This window comes from Gasterosteus aculeatus, chromosome 5 (assembly GCF_964276395.1).
Source record: "Gasterosteus aculeatus chromosome 5, fGasAcu3.hap1.1, whole genome shotgun sequence".
Classification (NCBI taxonomy): Eukaryota; Metazoa; Chordata; class Actinopteri; order Perciformes; family Gasterosteidae; genus Gasterosteus; species Gasterosteus aculeatus.
This window is the reverse complement of record NC_135692.1, coordinates 15,987,816-16,010,798: the sequence shown is the minus strand read 5'-3', so window position 1 is coordinate 16,010,798 and position 22,983 is coordinate 15,987,816. Positions and strand designations below refer to the sequence as shown.

General features: G+C 49.8%; 2 protein-coding genes across 5 annotated transcripts; one reads left to right on the top strand and one right to left on the bottom strand.

Moving 5' to 3' along the window:
• The first annotated feature begins 1,811 nt into the window (after nt 1-1,811).
• On the top strand, nt 1,812-3,357 carry LOC144408033 (uncharacterized). Its single transcript, XM_078103804.1, has 3 exons — nt 1,812-1,837; nt 1,919-2,141; nt 2,290-3,357. Exons 1-3 carry the CDS (start codon nt 1,812-1,814, stop codon nt 2,461-2,463), a joined length of 423 nt encoding a protein of 140 aa, XP_077959930.1. The 3' UTR covers nt 2,464-3,357.
• mpp2b (MAGUK p55 scaffold protein 2b) lies at nt 2,603-22,974 on the bottom strand. 4 transcript variants are annotated; one of them, XM_040176790.2, is made up of 13 exons: nt 22,644-22,974; nt 17,328-17,406; nt 11,041-11,141; nt 8,082-8,234; nt 7,705-7,860; nt 6,922-7,149; nt 5,724-5,855; nt 5,535-5,637; nt 4,702-4,770; nt 4,460-4,621; nt 4,126-4,328; nt 3,837-3,965; nt 2,603-3,732 (listed from the first exon to the last, which is right to left on the bottom strand). In XM_040176790.2, exons 2-13 carry the CDS (start codon nt 17,356-17,358, stop codon nt 3,556-3,558), a joined length of 1,644 nt encoding a protein of 547 aa, XP_040032724.2. In that variant the 5' UTR covers nt 17,359-17,406; nt 22,644-22,974; the 3' UTR covers nt 2,603-3,555. The 4 variants fall into 4 exon arrangements, with proteins under 4 accessions (XP_040032724.2, XP_040032723.2, XP_040032720.2 ...); XM_040176789.2 differs by having other exon boundaries at nt 11,020-11,141; nt 22,644-22,932; XM_040176786.2 differs by lacking the exons at nt 17,328-17,406; nt 22,644-22,974 and adding an exon at nt 16,179-16,457 and having other exon boundaries at nt 11,020-11,141.
• Nucleotides 22,975-22,983: the final 9 nt, after the last annotated feature.

Sequence of the window (22,983 nt, the reverse complement as noted above, 5' to 3'; positions counted from 1 at the left end):
AATTCAGCCGAACGACTTCTCTCGTTCTGGGTGATTTATTTGTCGGATCACAGGTCAAGTATCAGCGCTGCGTTTGCAAAGGCAGGAGCAGTTCATGCAGCACACAGGCCGGCAGAACAACCAACTAACATCAGCAAGAACATCATGTTTTATAACCCTTGAAAGACAGAGAAGGAAAGATTTCTATTGGCCCTAAACTGGCGTAGAGGAGGACCTTCCACCTCCCGCATCTAAAGATCCGGTCACATCCGATGTCCGGACTCCTGACTCAACGTAAACATCAGCGAACAGAGTGTGTATGTTGAATAGTGTTGCATTCCTCAGCCAGGACAGAAACTGACTCCCCATCCCGTCAGACTCGTGTCTGCCTGCTCGGCACGTCCTGCTTGCCCCCCTTACCTAACTCTTAAATCAAGACAAGACAGCGACCCCCCAACTAAGCCCATGAAAAGAACTTTTGATGATCAGTAGTGACAGCAGAGTCAATGATTCGTGCTTCACGTCACGTCTGCTGCTTTGAGCGGGTGGATGAGGCGCTGAGCGCTCTGCCTGGCCCGCGCTGGGAGGCAAGCTTTATGCTCTTCAGAAAAGTCCAAACGTGTGAAATCTGTTCTCTTTGTTTATTGTTCCATAATTGACATATTTCACAGGAGGCCCATTCTTGTCTATTCATCACGCCGCTGGTTACTTTTACTTTACTGCCTCGGGGTCTATTACCGTTCATGTGGCCGTGTGCCATAAAAGTTTAAACCTTGAGCCACCATTGAGTCTCTACAGTAAAAGTCCTCTGTTGGAGACTCTGGGATTGTGCAGCTTTGTAATTCATTGATTACGTTTTCCTGAGAGACTTCCTTTGTGTCCGTGTGATGCGCAGATGAGATAAAAATAGCTCCCTTTGACCTGTACGACTGCTACAAAACAACACGTTCTCCACCTTTAAAATGAGGTTTGCACTTTTCTGATTCCGAAGCTGTGATTTGGATTTGATGTGGTCATGTGGTCATGGTCGCTGTAAGCTGCTCCTTCGTTTCAGGACCCCCGTGTTGTGCGCTGGTAGCGTCCTTGTCGTTTTCTTGTTGCCATGTTGCAGAGAAGAGGAGGGAAGGACGAGGCCCCCGACTCTCCATCCATCGACGTCACGGACACGTGGCTCAGGAATCAGGAGGCTTCAGGAATCTTTCGTCAGTTCTTGATTTGGTTTTAGGCAACAACAGGAAATATGCAGGACGCAGGAGCACACCTCCACGCCCCGTGTCTCTTTAAAAAGGACCATAATGCTGTAAAAGCTCCTCAGGTTGTGCCCTTCCCTCAGTGACACATCATCTTCTGATTGCTGAGGGAAGGACCGTTTGTGTGTGTCTGGATTCTCAGATAAAGGTAAAGACTCAGCCGACTGTCGTGTGATATACGTCTGCATCGCCACGGTAACACACGTTAGAATGAAACTACTTTTACGCGTATACACGAGCAGCGGGAAGGTTTTATAGCGTGACGCGTTTGTAGAGCGGGATCATTGTGGGCGAAAAGCTGAAGGATCATTTTAGGCCTTTAAACCTGGAACGATTGTTTAGAGTGTGATGAAGACGGTTGTAGCTCACACCCACTCGACGGTTTCAGTCAGCACGCCATTTTACACACAATCACAGTTTAATTGCATTTCAAAACAGATTCTTAATGTCGTATCTATTAGTCAACGGACATTATTCTATTTCAAAAATTGACATTCAATGAAAGTTCATTTTCTCACATGATTGTATTGTTTTTGACCCCCCCCTCACATTAATGTCACCAAATTGACCTCAATTCCAGCCATGACGGTGAATATCTGCCAATATGTGTGAGTAGTTTCATAAAAGCCCAGAAGGTTCTGCTCAACGCGTGACACAGAGGACTTGAAATGATGGAAGTGTGCTCCTAGGTTCCCGGCCCTGGTGGTGTCCATCGCCGCGGTGCTCCTCTGCTTCTATGTGCGCGCCAGGAGAAAACGAACCGCCGTCGCCACGGCGCCGCCGCCAGGCGCCGGCTCCCCTCCGGGGCTGAGCACGGTGTCGCGGCCTGACGGTCAGACGGATGAGGAGAGACATTACGACAGGTTCCCCCCTCGGTACAGCACTGTGGACCCCCCACCACCGTACTCACTGGTGGGTTCGGAAGACTGCGGATCTTCTCATCTGACTCTGGAGCAAGAAAGCCAATCTTTCCCCAAAATAACTATTCCCACGTTAAAAAATGCCGTGTGTTGTTTTTAAAGTTGGAATTGTGTTGACTTCCCTTTTTATTTCGTTGCAGTTTGACCCCAAGCTGACGGGCGTCTGGCCGGGGGGCTCGCCCCCCGCCTACGAGATGTACCCGATAACGCTGCCTCTGGCTCCTCATCACTGGGCGACATCCACAGGACGTCCGCGCCCGACCTCGCCGAGCCCCCGCGGGCCCCCCCAGCCGCAGCGCGCCGCCACCAGCTAACGTCGTCGCGTCCGGGTGCTTCTGCTGCACTTTTAACTAGAAAGTGCAGCAACATTCTCTCAATAGGACGTTTTTTTTACTTATCATGAAAAGGAAAAGTGTTGTTTTGGTGGCAGCAGAATCACGGAGCCACCGAATGTTTCTTGAGTGATACTTTATAGTCTTTATTACAATACAGTACTTACAAGTTTGAGGGAAATTAAATAAATATATCAGTGTTGCCAGTATTATTTTTCTCTAAATTCTAAGAAGAAACATGTACAGTGATGAGAGTATTTCCTTGGCTTCTGAACCATTTTAAGGCAAAAGTAAGTGAGAATTTGAAACCACTGATAAAAACGTTACTCTTTGTACATGAAAAACAGAAAACGGTTTTCAGCTTCCTTTCGTTGTTTGTTTGCCTCCGTTCATACAATCAGTGCAGGCTACTTCTTCAGTGGTGTCTTAATTCTTCGTTCAGTGCTACAAAGACAACGGATGGAGCCGTCGGCCGGGTGTCACTCACACTGGAAAATCAAATGTTCAATGAAAAACGCATTCAATGGACACAAAAGCAATCCAGACCGAAGATCAACACAAAATGTGCTGTTGTATACGAGCAAATGTGCCGCACGTGTATGTTTGTGTTTAAAATGAGCTATTGCTGTTTGGTTGTCAAATTAGTGGTGAGATAATATAAAGCACACTTATGAGCGCACACAATCACACTATGATCAAATGGTAAAATATGGACTTTTTGTCCCAAACATTTGGTATATTTCCTTCACAATTCTGTCCTAGCAACCCAATGTAAACATTACACTACACACAGTAGGGAAGGCTAAAAAGTATCCTTCAACGGAGCGCTGTTCCTTTACTCTACGTCTATTTCACACTGATGAAAACACACACACACACACACACACACGCTATTGCACGGACCTCATAACCCATCTAAATGCTTCTCAACAAACATTAATAAAAATCCTCCAAATTCCGACAAAGGACAACTGGACATCGGGCTCAACAGAGGAACACTTTTGTACAGAAACGCTCAACGTGGAGCCCCGACCTTCGACCCGTGGGACCCGGCACCTCGCTGCGGGGGGGCTTTCAGAAGACCCAGCTGACGGGGACCCACTGCTGCTCCGTCGACAGTCTGTCCAGAGCGCAGCGCAGGCCGCGGAACGCCGCGTCCAGCCCGTCGTTCGCGATGCACAGGTCGAAGTAATGTCCGTAGGCCCGTTTGATGCGCTCGCTCTCGTCCACCGTCCTCTTTAAGTCAGAGTCCTGCGGGGAGCCCCTCGGGGGGGTGAGAATAAATCCAATGAGGTCAGAACGTAGTAAACGTGTAATCAGCCTGTTTGTCGTAGTATAACAGGAACCACGCTTACCGTTAGCTGTTTGGTAACAACTCCCGACTCAATCGCAGACTTATTCATATCTTTGAGAACCTCAAAATCGGGCGCTTCGATGAAGACAACGTAAGGCAGGAACTCTGACGTCCGCAAGACCTTTAGGGCCTGACAAGAAAACAACCACAATTCACTGCATCACAGCCGGCAAAGACACAGACACGCAATCAATAGGTCACTGTGGTTGGTGAGCGGCATGTCGTGCACATGCAACATGCGGCATGAAGGAAATCCTTTGGGACAAACGTCGGAGAGGAGCAGCATCTACCTGCGGGTTGACGTCCAGGATGCAGATCTTCCCCGTTTCTATCACCTCGTGTATGGAGTTGATCTTGGTGCCGTAGAGGTTCCCGTCGTACTCGCCGTGCTCCAAGAAGCGAGCATTTTTGATGTCGCACTCCATCTCGCCGCGGCTCATGAAGGAGTACATTTGGCCGTCCCTCTCATCCACCTTTGGTTTTCTGCAGGTGACTAAAGGATAAAAAAAAAAAAAAGAAATGCGACTTGCAGTGCAGCAGTGCAGCAAACACTAACAACACAAACGGATGAGGGGGATTTTGCGTGGCGGGTGTTTCCGCGTGGCGGCGGCGGGCTGCACTCACAGGGCGTGGTGGTGCCGTACCGCTGGGGGTCCGACACCAGCAGCTTGTTCTTTAGGCTGCGACGGCCGACCCCCTGCGCACCGATCAGAACCAGCGTCTTCCTCCTGAAGGGCGGGACTTTGGCAACCTCCTCGTATATCCGCAGCTCGTGGCGATCGAACTCTAGTCAGAAACTTGGTGGTTGGGGAGCCGCACGCAATAGAAAACGAGGCTGTGACATTGGACTTTGTGAGGTGACCTACCGGCATTCTTGGTCGTCAAATACATCATTTTTTTCTTCTTCTTACTGCCCATCCCGGCGCACAGAGGACCTGAGACGAACGGCAACAAAGCACACATTCAAAGTCTGTCAGTGCACCGCGGGGTGATTCGGGGACGGCGTTCAGGGAACAGAACCACTAGGTGGCACTGTGACACCTGTGACAAGGCGATCTGCTCGCTGGCTGATCAATATGGCGGCTTGTGTAGCCTGTCAGGCAGCATGTTGCATGAGCGGAGACGAGAAGAGGAGCAAACATGACATCATGTCTGAATCCAACCCATCAAGCTGTGACTCACAGCCACAGGAATAAATACACACATTTGACTAAATGTATGAATTGGACCAGGTGAATTGCACCCGATGATTCAAATCACGCTCTCAGTTGATGTGATATGTGAAGCGCGTGCCGGCGAACAGATGTGTCCTTCCCAGGCTCCAAGGGCAGTACGGTGGGGCGGTCGCCTCCCTCCCCAGTAAAGGGCATCCTGCTAGCTGTGACTCACCACCTGTTTCTGCACAGCCTCCTTCCACCCCACACCTCATGAGAGAGCCGCCGATCGGGTTTTGATTCGCGGGGCTCTTAACGCCCCGCTTCAATAAACTCAGGAGGGCTGTTTGTGAAGGTTAGACCCTGCGGCTAAATCGCAAGCAGATTGGAAGCCGGCGGCGTGCGTCACGGCGATGCTCGACACCAGTTCTCCTGCGCTCACTGACGCGGTAACGGAGCGGAGAGCGGGGAGGACGACAGGAAGTGTTTGCGCGATGTTGGAGAGGACAACAGACGTTGTCTTTGTCGCCGGCGTGTTTGAGTACCTGCGGTCGCCAGCTCCGAGTCCTTCTTCACAAACGCTTTCCGCTTCTCCTCAAGCAGCTGGCTCGGGATCAGACCTGCGCTGCCTCCCTCTATGTGACAGGCCTGTGGGGCCACACAAAGAATAACATGCAGGTGAATAAAAGCGGAATTGATGCACAGAAACGTTGCACATCTCGGGAAACACCAACCTGCCACCAATTGAGGTCCTCCTGGTTGAAAATCTGCAGAATGTCTCCGCTGTTGAAGCTCAGCCCGGCTTCTTTGCAGGGAATCAGATTATCGTGGGATGGGTCGTAGTCAAAGTGACACTTGACAAAGGCCTGAACGGCGAAAGACGCAATGGATGTCACAACCGATTGATTGAAAAAAGACACATTCGACTGAATAAACAAGCTGGGACTGAATGTGTACGCTGCCTCCGGTGTGGAGGATGAACAGTACACGACGTAGTGCAGATGGATTGGATGAGTAAGTGCCCGGCACTGTCAAGCAGCCTCGAGCACTTAAAGTCTACTCCATCTCTCCGCTCGCTTTCCCCCGACATCTCAAGGCTGCACGGCTGAGCTCATAAACCACACCGGTGTACCGACCCCCACTGACGGGACAGACAGATGGACAGCGAGACAGACAGAGAAATAAAGAGACAGCGAGCCAAAATCTGTAGTCATGACAACCATCCCACCCTCTCCCCCCTCCCCTCCCCCCCCCATACACTTGCTGAGCTGATGCACGAAGAGGCTGCCAGCCTCGACTGCTCCGCCGCAGTGACACTCGGCCCCTAACGGCCAACGGGAGCTGTCGGTTCGAGTTTAGTCGCCGCGCGGCGGCAAAGCTGGAGGCGGCTGGATTACACCCAGAGAACTTTTACCAACAACTCCTCACACCGTACGCCGCTCACCCACGCGTGAGCGCAGCCAAATCCCTGTTTGATATCTCCAACTGGTGGTGGCAAGTGTTCAAGTGGGCTCTCTGAAGACTCTGCGGTAAACAATGCAAAGGTCCTTTAATGATGCACTCTGGAAATGTCTTCTGACAAAGAAGTCTGCACTGACCAAACAACCACTGAATATCCATATGTCAATCTGCAGATGAATACTCAAAGACGACAAGGTTCCTCTACACGCTGAGGGAATTATCTTGGCTAATGCGGAGCCAAGAGAATGATGTAACAAGACGATGCCGCTGGTGATCGGAGTGATGTTTCACCCCGATGTTTCACCCCGATCACTAGCAGAGATGTCAAGGGGACGTCCTCTGGGCACGAAGAACGTCAGAATAATAAATCCAACAGTAGTTGAGCTATTTTAGTCTTGGGCTAGTTGACTGACCCTCACTGACCACACGCAGCCATTGCTCTGATGTCCTGTGTCCCCCCCCCCAGCTGACCTGTCTCGGTGTGTGTGGCTCCTGGTAGCTGGGCAGGATCTTCAGCACCACACTGCCGCTGGCCTCTTTCAGCATCTCCTGGAGCACTTTGGGGTCGTTGCCCACCTCCTTGGCGTTCACCTCCTTGATGATGTCCCCCACGTGGAGCAGACCTTGCTGGTCAATCATGCCGCCGTGAAGGATCCTGGCTATCACCAGCTCGCCGTTCTCCACTCGAAACGTCACTCCCTGCACACATGCATCAAAACACAAAAATCTGTTGTTAAGTGGGTGAACAATAACATCAATTATTTAATTAGTTATTAATTTTAAAACCAAATATATTTTGACATTTTTTTGGGCAGTTTTTTTAAATAAATTTTTTGACCTTGTATATTTAAACTTTACTTAGATTACTTTGTTTGACTCAATATATTTTTTGTGACATTTTTGCTAAAATATTTTTTGACCAAATTATTTTTTTCATTTTTCCTCAAATATTTAGTTATTTTTTTCTGTGACTTTTTTTTGCCAAAATATTTTTTAAGATGACATTTTGACATTTTTTAAAACATATTTTTTGATAATAGTTCTAGACCAATTTTTTTTTTTACTTTTATTTTGATGACTTTTTTCGACCAAATAAATTGTGACTTTTTCCACAACTATTATTTTAAATAACCCCATTATCCTGGGTGGAAGTGTTGCTTCCAAACCCCAAATCCTATTTATTAAGGTGCTTTATGAGCTGTCTACCCTGCTTCACTGACTAGAACCGGATGCTCATTAACAGGGAAGACTTACGAGGTGCTCGCCAGACACCTTCCGGATGCCCACCATCCTGACCGCGTCTGGGGGGACAGGCTGGTTGTTGAGGGCTGCGTCCATGAAGGAACACGGGCTGGGGGGAGGGGTCTCGTAGTTTTTGGACGCCACCGAATCATGAGTCTCCAGGAGGGACTGTGAGCAGAGCGGGTGACACAAACATTGATGACGGCATCAACAATCAGGGTGTATTCTTCTTCTACAACGATAGCGGGATCGTGCTATACTGTCGAACCCCGTGTCCTCGACCAAATAGTAGAACAAATAGTTTAGCGCCACATGCATCCAACAATCCATGTCAGCAAAACATGCATCATAATCATCAAAAAGCTTTGGTTTGCTGTGAGATGGAGGACCTGGAAGTGAGGCTCCTTCAGGATGCGGACCAGCTCGTCCACTGCCCGGCTCCTGGCAGCGAGCGGGTTGAGCTCCTTGAGGATGTCCTGGACCAGCTCCACGTTGTTCTCCCTCACTGCCTCCAGCTTGGGCTCCTCAAACTGCTCATGGGCCTGGGATTTAGTGAAGACAAAACACATGTGACCTCGGGGTCGCTCTCCATAAGCTCGAGGGGCCTGGGTCTCCTGATTTGCTGCTACCAGTCTCTCAGAAAAGGGATCTGCGTCTCTCCTCCTGGTCACCTTCTCAGTGTTGATGCACCTTGCTGAACTATATCACGTGTCTTCTGCCTTCTGCAGGACGGTTGAATTTCTATTGACGGCACGATAACAAACAAACAAAAAGCAACCTGAAGCCAAATCCCTGCTGGGAGCAACACACACACTGAACTCATAAACCCGAATGAAATAAAACAGAAAACAAACAAAACCAACACAAACTCGGGTCAAATCCCTCACTCGCCAGGTGTTTTTCGGTTTGCTGCTGTGAAACATCAATATTTCAGGGAACATTCATTCTTCACTTTCTCCCTCTCTGCCTCCACGGACGCAGAGGTTGTTTGACGTGACTTCACATCTCTGGTAGCAGGTGAAAGACACAGAATGAACCAGAAGGGAAAGGATAAAGTCATATATATATATATATATATATATATATATATACACACACACACGTATACATAACCATAGATTGGGTTTAAATCCTTAAGATACACGTTGAGGGACTTTTATTAGTTCTAACATGAATAATAATCTCAACAATGTGTTTTCATAATGTCAAAACAGTGCAGGGTTGTTGATAGAAACTATCTGCCGAGCACTGTCAGCTGAGGCTTTATTTCATTATAGTTGCAGGACATTACTCTTCTTATTTGTCCCCACATGGACATCTCAGCCACGAGGGCTAATGGGGACTTCTGTGATAATAGAGAATGACAAAGCATTGTCATGATTGTATTCTGAATCTCCAGTAAATAGTACATATGGATTTCTGATTTAATTCTAGTATTTTCCAGCGTATCACGTTTCAGCTCTAAAGCTCAGTGGCTGCTGCAGTAAATACACCTTGTTTCTGACGGTGGCTGCTGGAAGGTAATGTTACTTAAACTTACTACTTACTTACAGGACGCTTCTTTGTGGTCAGCGCCATGTGCACGAAATAAAGCGCACAGGCTTTTGTGCATGATTTCTGATTTTCACCACTCCAACATCACACAACAACAAATATGTTTCGCACAAACTGGTTTGTATGAAAGCAGAATTGATCATTTGGGAATCTGCAGCTCATCTCCAGCCTGAAATTAGGGTCAAATGAAGTGTTCCACACTAAATGTCTGAAGGCTGAAGGTATCAAGAGTCTCCGTCAGAGACTCCCCAGCATTAGCGGCTGACAACGCAGCGCTGCTGGGGCCCTCGTGCGTGATGATGGCGGGCGCCTGTTCATCCTTCACAGTCATCAGTCAGGTCGGGCTGATTGCATCGTTCTGCAGCGAGTGTGGTGCAATCAGGACAATTCACTGAAGTGGCCGTGCCGCATGCACACACTGCGTCCCCCTGTTATGACTTTATTTATACTCGCAGCGCATTAAGTGAGCATTTATAGACCCACCAGGGGGTCAAGCTGGAAATCACAGCAAACCCTTGATGAAGGCGCGTTGACGCGTAGCTCGCGTCAGCAGACTAATCTTCTATGGTGATGCTGGCCGACGTCCATTGCATGGACACGCACATAGCTCTTCATTAAAAACCAATTGACAGGTAGGGACGCGTGTAGCAGGTTCTGCATTAAGCAGCGTGCTCCTCGCTGCTCCCCGTGGACTTTTCCATCTTCAGAGGTCCTGATCAGAAAGGCCTCTGGATCACCGGAGGAGAACGCCCACGTTTCACCTCTGAGTCTCTGAGACGTTGCCCGGAGGAGCGATTCATCTCCGCGGGAGAGACGAATGCGATACCCGAACGGATGATTCATGCACGAACCACGAAGGAAAAGGCACAGAATGCATCGAGCACACGTGGTCAGCGGCGTGTTGTGAAATTGTGCCTTTGGGAAGAAGCGGGGAGATGACGTCATCCACTCTCCTCCCTCCCGACTGTGGCTCAGATGTGGTTTGAAAGGTCAGAATAGTGTGGAAGTATTATCCTCATATTCGGCTTTACTGTTTTACCCGTGGTTATTCTTCTTCTATACAAACAGACAACGTCTGAGTGCTCTTGGAATAACTTCCCTGATGTGCTGAATGAAAGCACATCACAAGCTTTCTGCTTCACTGACACCTTCAACAGCCCCTCAGACAGGCAGATGTCTTCTATTATTATTATTATATTACAGGTAATTGCCAAGAAATATCTTTGCCTGTTTTATCCCCTTTGAGTTTGAGCTTCAGAATTAGATTCTTCTCAAGCTTCTGACATGAAACCGCAGAGGAGAGTTATGAAATGAGTCAAAGCCGCGGGAATCGGTGTTGGGAATCGGGCCACTGACTAAGAGGGGAGTTGCTAATTGGATATTTGCATTCGGGTTTTCATCTGAATTCTGCTGTGAAGCAACATCATTAATATGGCGAGGACAGTTTCCTTATTTTGTTTAATTTCCCTTTTAAGGGTTCTTGTTAGAAGCAGAAATTAAATCCGATTCATATGTAAAGTGAGGATATTCTTTCTCTGTGAAAACATGAACAATGACTTGTTAGAAGTTACGGGTCGGCGTGAAGGCGGGAAAAGGAAACATGCAAATGATGATTCAGACAAAAATGCACTTAAGTTGTAAATTTGCATGCGTAAAACATCCTTATTTCTGCAGCTTATATTCTGTATTCCAATCTGAATGTGACCAGCCCGTTCTGTTGGGTTGTTGGTACTTGTTGTTACAGCTACAAGCTCTGGATGTCTGTACGCTCACACGGACTGGTGCTGTTCTCACCACCGGGCTCTCCATGATGCCCTTGAGGAAGATGAGGTCCAGGTCGTTGGCAGTGGTGGAGCTTGTGCTGTCACTTAGTGTGTCCAGGGCCTGGTGCATGGCTACACACACACACACACACACACACACACACACAGGGAAAGCAGATATTCAAGTTAGCCGTCGGATAATCACTGAATAGAAGAGAGAGTGAGCAGCACATTTACAGTAGTTTATACTACGTGACCAAACGATTAGACGGAGCCCCCCCTCGCCCCCCCCTCGCCCCTTATTTCTGTCAGAAATGACAGTATATTTCATCCATGACTCCCAACCCCCTCCCTCATGTGCACACGTCCTCACACACAAACACACACATGTGCTCCGGGAGCCACAAGCAGTTCGTGGTCTGAACAGACGTTCCTGGCGATCCACCACACAGGCCTCTGGCCTCCATTTGGGACAATTTGTGTGTCATGACTATGTCTCTGTAGCCCAGAAGGTTTCATTCAGCCTGCTCTATTGACAATATAAATAAACAGAATTACATTTTTGGACTCCAACACTATCAACTCAAACCGGAAATGTTCTCTAATCCACTCATAATTATCCTTTTTATGATCAAACTCTTGTTTCAAGTTGATATTCTGTGCAGCGCGGTGTGTCCTCCTCATTAAAAGAAAGCCGGAGGAAATACATTAAGCTAATTAGACTAATACGCCTTACGTTTCTTCTATTTTCCAGATTTGCGCCTGCCAGACAAATAATTAACTTTTCCCGTTGTTAGTAGACGTGTGGGGAATGCGCTCATATTTCCTCATTGTTCTCCTCTCCACTTCGACTCAAGCCCCAAGCAGACGTTCAAATCGTTCCCCGGCTCCCTGCTGTGCGTCAAGGATATCGATGGTTTCACAGGACTCACCCGAAGGTGCTAAAGGCACCGCAGAATAAAACACGGCATCGTTCTATTATTCATAGAGATCATTAAGAATCCAACACGTCCTCCTTTTGTGCTCTTTGTCTTTCTCCTTCCTGTACAGATATATAATTAATATATATATTACATATAATGAATATATTCACTGGATGCATCAGCAAAAGACAACATGGGGTCAATCGTTCAGACAGGAAGATACTTTGCGTGATAAAATACTCAATTAGACTTTTCTATCCTCTGAGCCTCTAGAGGTGAGAGCTTCAGGCGAAGTCACGTTTCGCTCCAGTGACCCTGCCGTAAACCCCCGATACTCCACGCGGTAACGTGATACCATCAGGAACGCCGTGGAGCGGAGGGGCGGGGCTTATGAGAGCTAAATGAGAGCCAGAGTGCAGACGAGCGTAAAGTGAGTACATCGTACAGGGTTAACTCCATATGTTCATGAGAATGACTAGTTTCATACATCTCGTTCTTTAGCGTAATGAAAGATCCCAGAGAGACCAGACGGGTCGCAGTCAACAGTATTAATAAGAGAAAACTGCCATTCAAGCTTTAGGGAAAAGGATTGAAAAGAGGAAATACTACTTTTTCTCTTGCATCCACTACTAAAGAATGGAAGAATTCATCTCCAAGGTGAGCGTGAAGCACATGTAAACACATGAGACTCCCGTTAAAAAGGAGCAGGTGTAAACACATGAGACTCCCGTTAAAAAGGAGCAGGTGTAAACACATGAGACTCCCGTTAAAAAGGAGCAGGTGTAAACACATGAGCCTCCCGTTAAAAAGGAGCACGTGTGAACACATGAGCCTCCCGTTAAAAAGGAGCACGTGTGAACACATGAGACTCCCGTTAAAAAGGAGCACGTGTGAACACATGAGACTCCCGTTAAAAAGGAGCACGTGTGAACACATGAGCCTCCCGTTAAAAAGGAGCACGTGTGAACACAAGAGACTCCCGTTAAAAAGGAGCACGTGTGAACACATGAGACTCCCGTTAAAAAGGAGCAGATGTAAACACATGAGACTCCCGTTAAAAAGGAGCACATGTAAACACATGAGACTCCCGTTAAAAAGGAGCACATGTAAACACATGAGACTCCCGTTAAAAAGGAGCACATGTAAACACATGAGACTCCCGTTAAAAAGGAGCACATGTAAACACATGAGACTCCCGTTAAAAAGGAGCACGTGTAAACACATGAGACTCCCGTTAAAAAGGAGCACATGTAAACACATGAGACTCCCGTTAAAAAGGAGCACGTGTGAACACATGAGACTCCCGTTAAAAAGGAGCACATGTAAACACATGAGACTCCCGTTAAAAAGGAGCACGTGTGAACACATGAGACTCCCGTTAAAAAGGAGCACGTGTAAACACATGAGACTCCCGTTAAAAAGGAGCACGTGTGAACACATGAGACTCCCGTTAAAAAGGAGCACGTGTAAACACATGAGACTCCCGTTAAAAAGGAGCAGATGTAAACACATTAAAAAGAGTCTCATCCGAGCGAACTTGAGCTTTACACTCAACTCAACGTGGAACCTTCTGGGCTGTTGTTGTTTGTGGACGGAGCGCAGCGGGGAACACGGACCTCTCAGCCGGCACTTAGAGAAGGTTGTCCTGTTGCTATGGACCGGAGGATGGGGAAACGCGGAGGGGAGGGAAAGGGGGAGGGATCCTCTCGGGACGTGAACACAGGGGACAGCAGCTGACTCTACTTTCTGCCAATAAAAACAATCTGGTCTGGTGAAGGTCATGAGATGAACTCCTTCAATGCAAATATAGCAAACGCTTTGCGTAAATGCGCATCGCAGAGATATTTGACGAGCATGACGGGAGTGTTGCTGAAGGTACATTCGGTATCTTCATGTTGTCATTTGATGCCACATATTGATTAAAACCACTTTAATATCAAACGCAGAGTATTTTCACGCACGTGGAAGCAAAAGAACCCGTGAGGGAGTAAACTAAACTAAGTGTTTGCAATATTGGTGATTTAACTTCTTTCTATGATTCTCAAACACAAAACTCTCTCTATTACTCCATAATGATCTCAAAGCAGCAGGTGGTGTCGTCGTGTTTTCTGAAACACACTTCAGTCAGTCTGGAAAATGTACTTTAAATTCATTGTGAAGCCAGACCCCCCCGAGGGGGAAATTGACAGTCGGTGGCGCCGTGACCGGCTCGTCGTTAATCAGGTGTTTTCAGATGCTGCGGTCAACGTTAAGCTCCTCAGCGTGCAGCAATCACACCGGCTTTTACCTCTGGATACACCGAAGGATTTCTAAGCAGCGTCTCTTGAAAAACTCATTGATATTCCTGTTTTTCCATCGAAGTTACTGCAGTTTTATTTCTCCATTAAAATGACAGAAAAGACTTGTTGCTGACACTGAAACTATTTAAAAATGCCAAAAGCATGTCATAAAATACTCTCGGGCCCTGACAGACACTATTAAATACTTCATGCTCACTGCTCTCCAGCTCCATATAATTACTACCAGTCCCTCAGGTGGAGACAGACCATCCTTAGATCGGGGTGGAGCAGTTTCTGAGACCGGAGTAGATGTTATATGCGATTATAATCGTTTGTGACTGAAGCATCGAGCTCTTCAGAAGCACCAAATATAAATATAATATAAATAAAACAGCACGTCATCAAACAACGTAATTAAAACCCTGTTCTGTGAAGGCTGAGGCCCTTTGTATCATCAAGGAAACGGGAAAGAAAGCAGCAACTCTCATCTTCGCAAACTGTAACTGACCTCCTCCCAAACGGCACGACGAGGGACTCAGTTGGTCTGAGCCGTCCCGTCGCCATAGCGACGCTTGTCTCAGCAGGTCCCATCACACCTCTGTCCGCGGAGAGTCGGGGCGAGTGATCGTTTTTGGGGGGGGGGGGGGACGGGGGGGCTGACACAAACAGGTTGATGGACTGAACTCGCCGCTAGCACAGTTAGCACAGTTTGTTTGTTTCCCCGGCAGCAGGTAGTGAAGAAGCAAACAGAGATTGCCGGGTCACGATACGGATGAAGTAATTGCCGGTGTCACCGCGTTATACCCCCCCCCCCCCCCCAGCCGGCACTGAATTAAACTGCCCCGTTCTCTGGAAACCAGGCAATTATCTTTGACGGCTTAATCCCACCAGCGCATCGCACTCAATGATCCATCATGTGTGTTTGAACACGGCTTCATTAGTCCAGCAGGAACACACAACATTCCTCTCATAGTGTGAGGAAGAGAGTGTGTGTGTGTGTATGTGTGTGTAGAGGGGGGTGAAAGTGATATTTGAAGGTTGTGAGTCTGACGCTTTCGAGCGTGCTCGCTGTGATCAGAACGCTGCTGCATATGAATGACCTCCCACCTACCCGCCCTGAATGTACAACGCAGAGGTCCTCCTCCATGTTCCCCTCGGCGTCTCTTTCTCTCTCACACACACACACACACACACACACTGAACTGATAGACGGGAGGCAAATGCTTTGACGGAAGTTGTGATTCATCACGGCTGTCGCCGCTGTCTTGTCGAGCCTCGTCGCGGAGCCGAGGATGTCCTGCAACGTGATCTACTGTGTGACAAGCTGCCGACCGGGCGACGAAGTAATGATGCTTCTGATCCGAGCTAATGCGACGTGACAACAAGTAGATGTAAGCGCTAAAGCGACCACAAATAGATACGGACCATATTACCGCGTAGAATAGCATGAAGGATTTATGAACTCCATCAATAATGGATGCAATGTAGTTTCTACCCCATGCAGGGAGAGCTCACGTTATCACCCAACGCAACAACATGTACTTGCTCATCTTTTAAGGACTTCTTATCTTCACTTATCAAAGTGCATTCCAGCGTCTCCTCCTGCGTCCTCTTGCTGTAACTTATATAGGAGAATATGTGGCGTGTTGTCAGTCTCTTCTTGTCTCTTGTAGTCTGCCGCCTCAGATTCCTGCACACCACATGCTCCCCTGGGTCCTGATCTGTCTCTGCTCATCTTCATCACATCGGGAGCAGGTGCGATCCAAATTTAAAAACACCAAATAGCCGCCAAACCTCCCCCCTTGTTCCCATCAGCACGTTGCGCCGCTGCGTTTAAACAGGGATTCGCCTTTCTCTTTGCTTCCACGCGGCTTCCGTAGAGCGCGTCCTTCCCTAACCCGGCGGGCGGACGAGTAGGCTGCAGAGGTCCTGGCGTCGGGAAGCGGGCGGGGGGCCCGTGTTCTTACCTTCTCTGATATCCAGGCCCTCCAGGGAGTTGGCCGAGTCCTCTTCCTCCAGGGAGAGCCTCCCGAACAGGCTGCCAGCCATGGCGAACAACACGCGCACTCACAGCAACACCGCCAAACACCCAGGTCTCCTCCTCTCTCTGCACCTGATCCTCTCCTCGTTCTGGTGGAGCAGCTCCTCGCTCTCTCCTCCCTCTCCACCTGCTCTCGTGTAGAAGCTACGCCTGGCTGAGCGTCTTCGCCTCCACATGAATGAATGGAGACGGCAGAGTGTTGTGTGCATGAGAAAATGGGTGTGTGTGCTGGGGGGGGGGGGGGAGGAGGGGGGTGTTAGGAAAGAAAGAGGGAGGAAAGTATGATGCTTTCCCTACGAGGAGGAGGAAGGAGGCGGGGCGGTTTTCCTCCCCGTGGGGGAAAGAGCAGCGAAGGGCCGGCTGGTAGGAGGAGGCTCGGTTCTCCACGTTCTCTACTGAGATACTTTAAGCTCCTCCCTCTTTCTCTTCTCCCGTCATCTGCAAAAATAGCCTTTCTGAAAACGCCGCGTTTGAAGTAAATTCACGCGTCCGTTCGTAGGAACAAATTTACTGTGAGTCACTAAAAATGGCCTCCAGACTCCAGACTCGGCTGGTGTACAAATCCTGACGGAGCGACAGCCCGTTAAAAGAAGAAACCACCCGTCAGAACGCCACGGAGCTTTGTTGGACGCCTGGTTTCTCAGGCTGTGTCTTTTCAATCTTTGACGTGAGGAGGACACGCGTGGCCGCATGGCTCCGCGCCAGTTTACTTTTGGCAACGCGAGGTGCGCCGCGTCTCAGTTCCTGTCTTCATGGCGTATTTAAATGATATTAAATGAGATCTTTTCTTTAACTGAGACCGACAGAAGAGGCTCGATGTGACGCTGTGGGCTTCACGACGTCGTCGTTGATCGGAGACGTTTGTGTGCATGTCAGTGCACACGTGCACAGCGGATCCTTGGAGGCACGACGGGTCTCCGGCTGGAGGTTCAGCGCTGCATCGGCCGGCTCACTGAGTCACATTGGATTCATGTCCCGAGTGCTGCGATGCCCGCGGACCAACGTCTCCCCCCCTCCCGTCTCTCTCTCTCACACACACACACACACTTTTATACCACACAGCGAGGGCACTTACTGGAGTCAGAGCCGGAAGTCGCCACGGGCATTTTAAGAATCGGTTCCTCGCCGTATCCTCCAGTGAACTTGTTGGGTCGCTGCAATGAAAGAGAGCGCAGTGAAAAGTCTGATGAAGTTCTGATTGTTAATATGAGCAAAACCCCCTCGAGGGCAGAGTCCAGGTTCAAACGAGGGACGGAGGGTCGGAGCTCTGAGAAGTTCCATAAACAGGACCAACTTGTTTCTAAATCCACGTTGGATAAACTGCGTTTCTGCGTAAAGGCCCTTTAAGCGCATCCGTTAACGCGGGAGTCCAGTCACAATCGCCGCGGACCGGCAGCGCGTGCACCGCCCACTCTTAATCTACGAGCTCGCGCAAACGGCAATTGGCAATCTAACTTGATCAATAGCTATGAATAGAAGAGCCGGTTGCTGAGGAAACATCCAAACAGTCTCCGGCGCCGTGACCACAGGGAGACAGCCGCCGGCAACCATTGGGAGGAGCGAGTGAGCTCTGGTGGACGCGTGGACCAGCCAGGAGCTCCGGGTGCCTCCAACTGATCCATTTGACGCCAGGAGGACAGAAGAACGTTAAAGACCAAGCGTCTGTGCTGAGATTCTAAATCGGGTGGAAGTTTGTAACACACACAGTGAATAGATATTAAGGGGTGAGGAGGAGGGAGGAGGAGGGAGGGTACCAGAGACAGACAGTTGGGAGGAAGATGAAAAGATGGGAGGAGGCCGGCAGGAGGAGAGAGAGAGAGAGGGAGAGAGAGAGAGGCAAAGAGTGGGGGAGGGAGAGCTCAAACAAGAACAATGGCGAGGAGGAGAGGAGTGCATCTGATGAGGGAGGCAGGAGGTATCCGGCGATGCTAATTCCTGGTTGCCATGACAATAGCCATCACTCGAGGCACCGGCGGTGCGATGGGCAAAACCCAGTAGCACCACCACAGCGTGCTCGTGGTTTATATTTACCTCGCCCTCTTCAGCTTATGTAACACATCTATGTCTCTTAACCCACATGTCCTCATGTTTGGAATAGTCCGACCTGGACTTTTGGTCGGGTGTGGGCCACTTCATCAGTTTAGTAACCCGGGGGGGGGGGGCCGAGCTCTGCTGCAGGACTCTGCAGATCAATGCGGATCAGGTCCCTAATTCCCCCCGCCGGGTTTATCCGTGGCACGCCGTGTTTGCGCCGTGGAATGACAGGGAAAACGCGGCCGCTGAGCGGTCAAAGCCGATTGCAGGGGGGGGGGGGGGGGCTGTCGTGAGGCTGGTGTGCTGCTGTATTAAAAGACCAGAGACGCAACGTGTAGGTAAGTGATGGCAGTTGGCAGTTGGCAGTTGGGTCGGTCTGTCTACAGTAACATCGTAATATAGAGGAAAGCACACACACACACACACACACACACACACACACACACACACACACACACACTTCATCTCCACACTGCCAATTAAAACACGAGGCAGCTGGCTGTGTTGTGCGTGTGTGTTTTTGTGCATCCATGCAGCTCTATAATTGTATTTCTAGATATGTTTTTTTTCCGTTTCTAGCCTCAACAAACTGACGAGTGACGGAAGTAAAGGTCAAAGTTGAGCTCTTAGAAACGTCCCTAAATCTCCAGGGAATAAGTGACGCAGTGTACAGACGGAGGCCCGTGAGTTATTGGCTTCGTGCTGCGCTGCACACGAAACCCATGTGGCTGCTCTGCAGAAGGATTTGATCACCAAGGATCCTCGTTGGTTAATTGAGGGAAGATGCTCGTTTGTTTCCCTTTCAAATCGCGTCTCAGCCCGTCTGGACCAATGACAGCGGAGGTGGACCAGGTGTTTGTACGTGAGGAGCCGACCGCTCGTCCCAAAGTCGCTCTGCATTAAAGCCAGTTAACGTGCGCGCACACGCGGCCAAACGCGTCTTAATCCACCAATGCAAGCTGGTCGTGTGGCCTAAAAATAACCCGGCGCTCCCACAGGTTCAGCTCCTCTCGTTACTTTACGAGGGAAAACTGTGGTATCCAAGACAACCGCGAGCGGCGCTCCGTCTTTTTCCCCCGGTGCCTCGCCATGGCAACAAGGGAAAATGCGTAAAATAATAATAAGTTGGAGCTGGAATTGGGTCTATTAATAGAGCTTCAATACAGATTTGCTCTTTTTCAGGGGGGGGGAGGAATTCCTTTCAGGGTCATTGCTGGAGAAAAGGAGAGAAGAGAAGGAAACAGATTGCAGCGTTCACACAACAATGAGCTCTGCAGCCCGACCAGCTCCTACGAACCGGCTATTATTTCGGCTGCTGTTGCCTGGAAGCAGCTCGTGGCTCATCTCTCTGCACGGCGGCTCCTCGCAGAGGAATCAGTTCAATAAGAGTTTTTATACCAAAATGTCGGGAATATCTCAGGCATCAAGTATCTCGAGTAAACAGCCTGTTTATGCGCCTCTGTGGTCAAACCAACATACTGCACTGAAGTCCTTCTCAAAAGATAAAACGATTGACTGAGTCTCTCCTCACATCAGCAGCCAGGCCGCTGCACACGCGTGTGGGAAACACAGACCACGAAGTGCGGAGGTCTTTAAAGCGCCGCCCGGCCCGACTGTTGTCACCAATAAAAAGGTGTTTTAGATTCCCTGCATGCGGATGAAAACACGCGACGGGCGGTTCTGAGAACATGGGTGGAAAGGAGCGCGTCACGTATGTTCCCCGTGTGCAGAATGAGCTCAGATGGTGAATGATTAACCGTCAGCTCCCCGGAGACTCTCAGCGAGAGTCGAGTTCTTCGTCCTCTGTGTCCTGTTGCTCTCTGCGCTTAAAAACAGTCCTTTTTCTTCACAAACGGCGTGATGACAAACGAGTCAGTCACTCGACGCCCGGCGTCTAATCACACGGCCTCGCCGCCGCCGCCGCCGCCGCCGCCGCCTTCCCTCCGCTGTAATGAATGAAACGTCACGTATACGTACCACCTAGAGGGTACACAGCCCCCCCCCCCGTGGGGAGCGTTTATTTACCCCGCCCGCCCCCAACGCTCCCCTTGTCCCTCTTCTTCAGAGGAAGCGGCCGTGGTGAAAACAAACGTCCCCGATTCAATGTCACTCAAATCTCTGGAGGAACAAGTCTGAGCTTCACAGAGCGAATCACTTCCTGTGGGCCAACGGGGACGCGGGGGCCCTGACATGTGATGGTTGGGGGGGGGGGAGAAGAAGAGTCCCAGAACGTGACACGAAACACGAAACAAATGGGAATCAGACGCTGCTGTTTGACCATTGTCACGATCAAAGTGATGGATCCTAGGTCACATGACCAGGCGCTTTACAGAGGTGAGGACGCAGTTACGCATATCGACCTCACGGGGAATCAGACAGAAGTTACACCAGATGCCGGAACGTCAAATCATCTTCGTCCTGCGTGAATCGCACAGCAGAGAGTTTGAGGTCTAAATGGGGCCGATATCAAAATCCTCCCTGCTGGTGGCGCTAGAGTCAAGGTCGTCGGTCTCTCTGAGGCCCGTTATCGCCTCACCGCGCTGATCATTGATGCTCCGGGTTCATTCAAACTGCGGTTGAATATTCACTGAAAGAGGTTCGAGCGAAGGAGGAAGCTGGAAGCAGCTCGTGGCTCATCTCTCTGCACGGCGGCTCCTCGCAGAGGAATCAGTTCAATACGAGTTTTTATACCAAAATGTCGGGAATATCTCAGGCATCAAGTATCTCGAGTAAACAGCCTGTTTATGCGCCTCTGTGGTCAAACCAACATACTGCACTGAAGTCCTTCTCAAAAGATAAAACGATTGACTGAGTCTCTCCTCACAATCAGACGCTGCTGTTTGACCATTGTCACGATCAAAGTGATGGATCCTAGGTCACATGACCAGGCGCTTTACAGACGTGAGGACGCAGTTACGCATATCGACCTCACGGGGAATCAGACAGAAGTTACACCAGATGCCGGAACGTCAAATCATCTTCGTCCTGCGTGAATCGCACAGCAGAGAGTTTGAGGTCTAAATGGGGCCGATATCAAAATCCTCCCTGCTGGTGGCGCTAGAGTCAAGGTCGTCGGTCTCTCTGAGGCCCGTTATCGCCTCACCGCGCTGATCATTGATGCTCCGGGTTCATTCAAACTGCGGTTGAATATTCACTGAAAGAGGTTCGAGCGAAGGAGGACATGAAGTTGAGAGCTTGACGCGTTCACATTTGGCAAAGATGCTGCTGCTGCTGCTGCTCGTCCCCAAAGCTGAAATTGATGGAAAACCTCCCACTAATAAAAGAACCGATAAGAAGGCCGGCGTTATAATTGAGACCTGCTTGTGCTTTGATATGCAAATGTCATTTCACTTCTGCGAGAAGTGACTATAAACCAACTGAGAATTCACATTTACATCCAGCGCGACGCTGAATACGTGTCAGTGTGCTACGAGGTCACCGTCTGAGGGAGCGGGTTAGAGACACGCCACGATCCATCCAGTCTCCCACCGAGGAGACGGTTAAACAAGGCGCACCAGTTGTTGTTTAAAGGAATCGGCACAAATGAATGTCTTTTCTTTCCTTTGTTTAAAATGCAAATCGCACACTGGCTGGTTTTGGTAACTGCCTCTAAAAACCATTTTAAGGTGATGATGTGACCCGGGCGTCAGAAGGCTTTGAGATGATCCCATGCCCCAGTTTCTAAGATACAGAAATGAAGAACCGCGTCGTGCTGAAATAGAAATGTAACTCGCCGGGTGTGAAAGCGTTCACACCTTGTGTGGAGTTTGTTGGATTGTCATTTGCTCGTCAGTAGCTGTCGCCGTGGAGACGTGTGTGTCATACGTGTGCCAGGAGACACGACTACAGGAGATGAAGGGACCGGAGGAGCTTTGTGGAGCTCAGGGATCGAGGAGGTCACGATATTTACGTTGCAATATAAACATTTATAGAAGAAAAATGAAAAGGCGATTACAAATAAACCCACATTTAATGTAATATTACAAGAAACGTAGTTTGAATTCTCTTAATTCGGGTTTAAACCATTTGGGATTAACTGACATTCATCGTTCAAGTTCCTGCTCCCACGCATCCGTGCACGCGCAACGGAACCGAACAGGCACACGACGCCCGTCGCGTCACGAGCACGAGCTCATTCTTTGAATGGGTTTCAAAGCGCGTCGCGGGGCCGCTGATTGCTTCCACCTGTGTGTAAAGGTGCAATCAGCCCGCGGCCAAACGGGCCAATTAAACCGCCGTCAACAGAAAACGTCACGCAGGTACGGCGCGCGTGCTGGAGGACGGAGTCGCCGTCTGGGGACGTTTCCGGCTGCGCGCGCGCGCGCCAGAACGACGCCACGCGGCGTTCGGAGCTCACCTGTCTCCGCGGTGTGTCCGCCGGTCCGTCCGCTCGGGGAGGCTGAAGCTCGGCGGGTGAATTCAATCCACGCGGCCACTGTCACGGCGCCGAGTCGCGCGCGCACTGCGGTCCGTACCGCGACCTCCGCGCGCCCTCCCGCGCGCCCCCTCTCCGCGTTCAGGCGGCTCCTCTTCCCAAGAAGCGCGTCCGCGCTGCGTTCCCGGCTCTCTGGCGTCCGATGGCGCGGCACCCCGGGGGAGACGTGGAAGCCCGTCCGCTGCACGTCGACGCAAAGCCGCACGAGAGGAGCGAAAAAGAGCCGCCGAGTGCGAGACGCGCGTTTCCCGGTGACACAGCG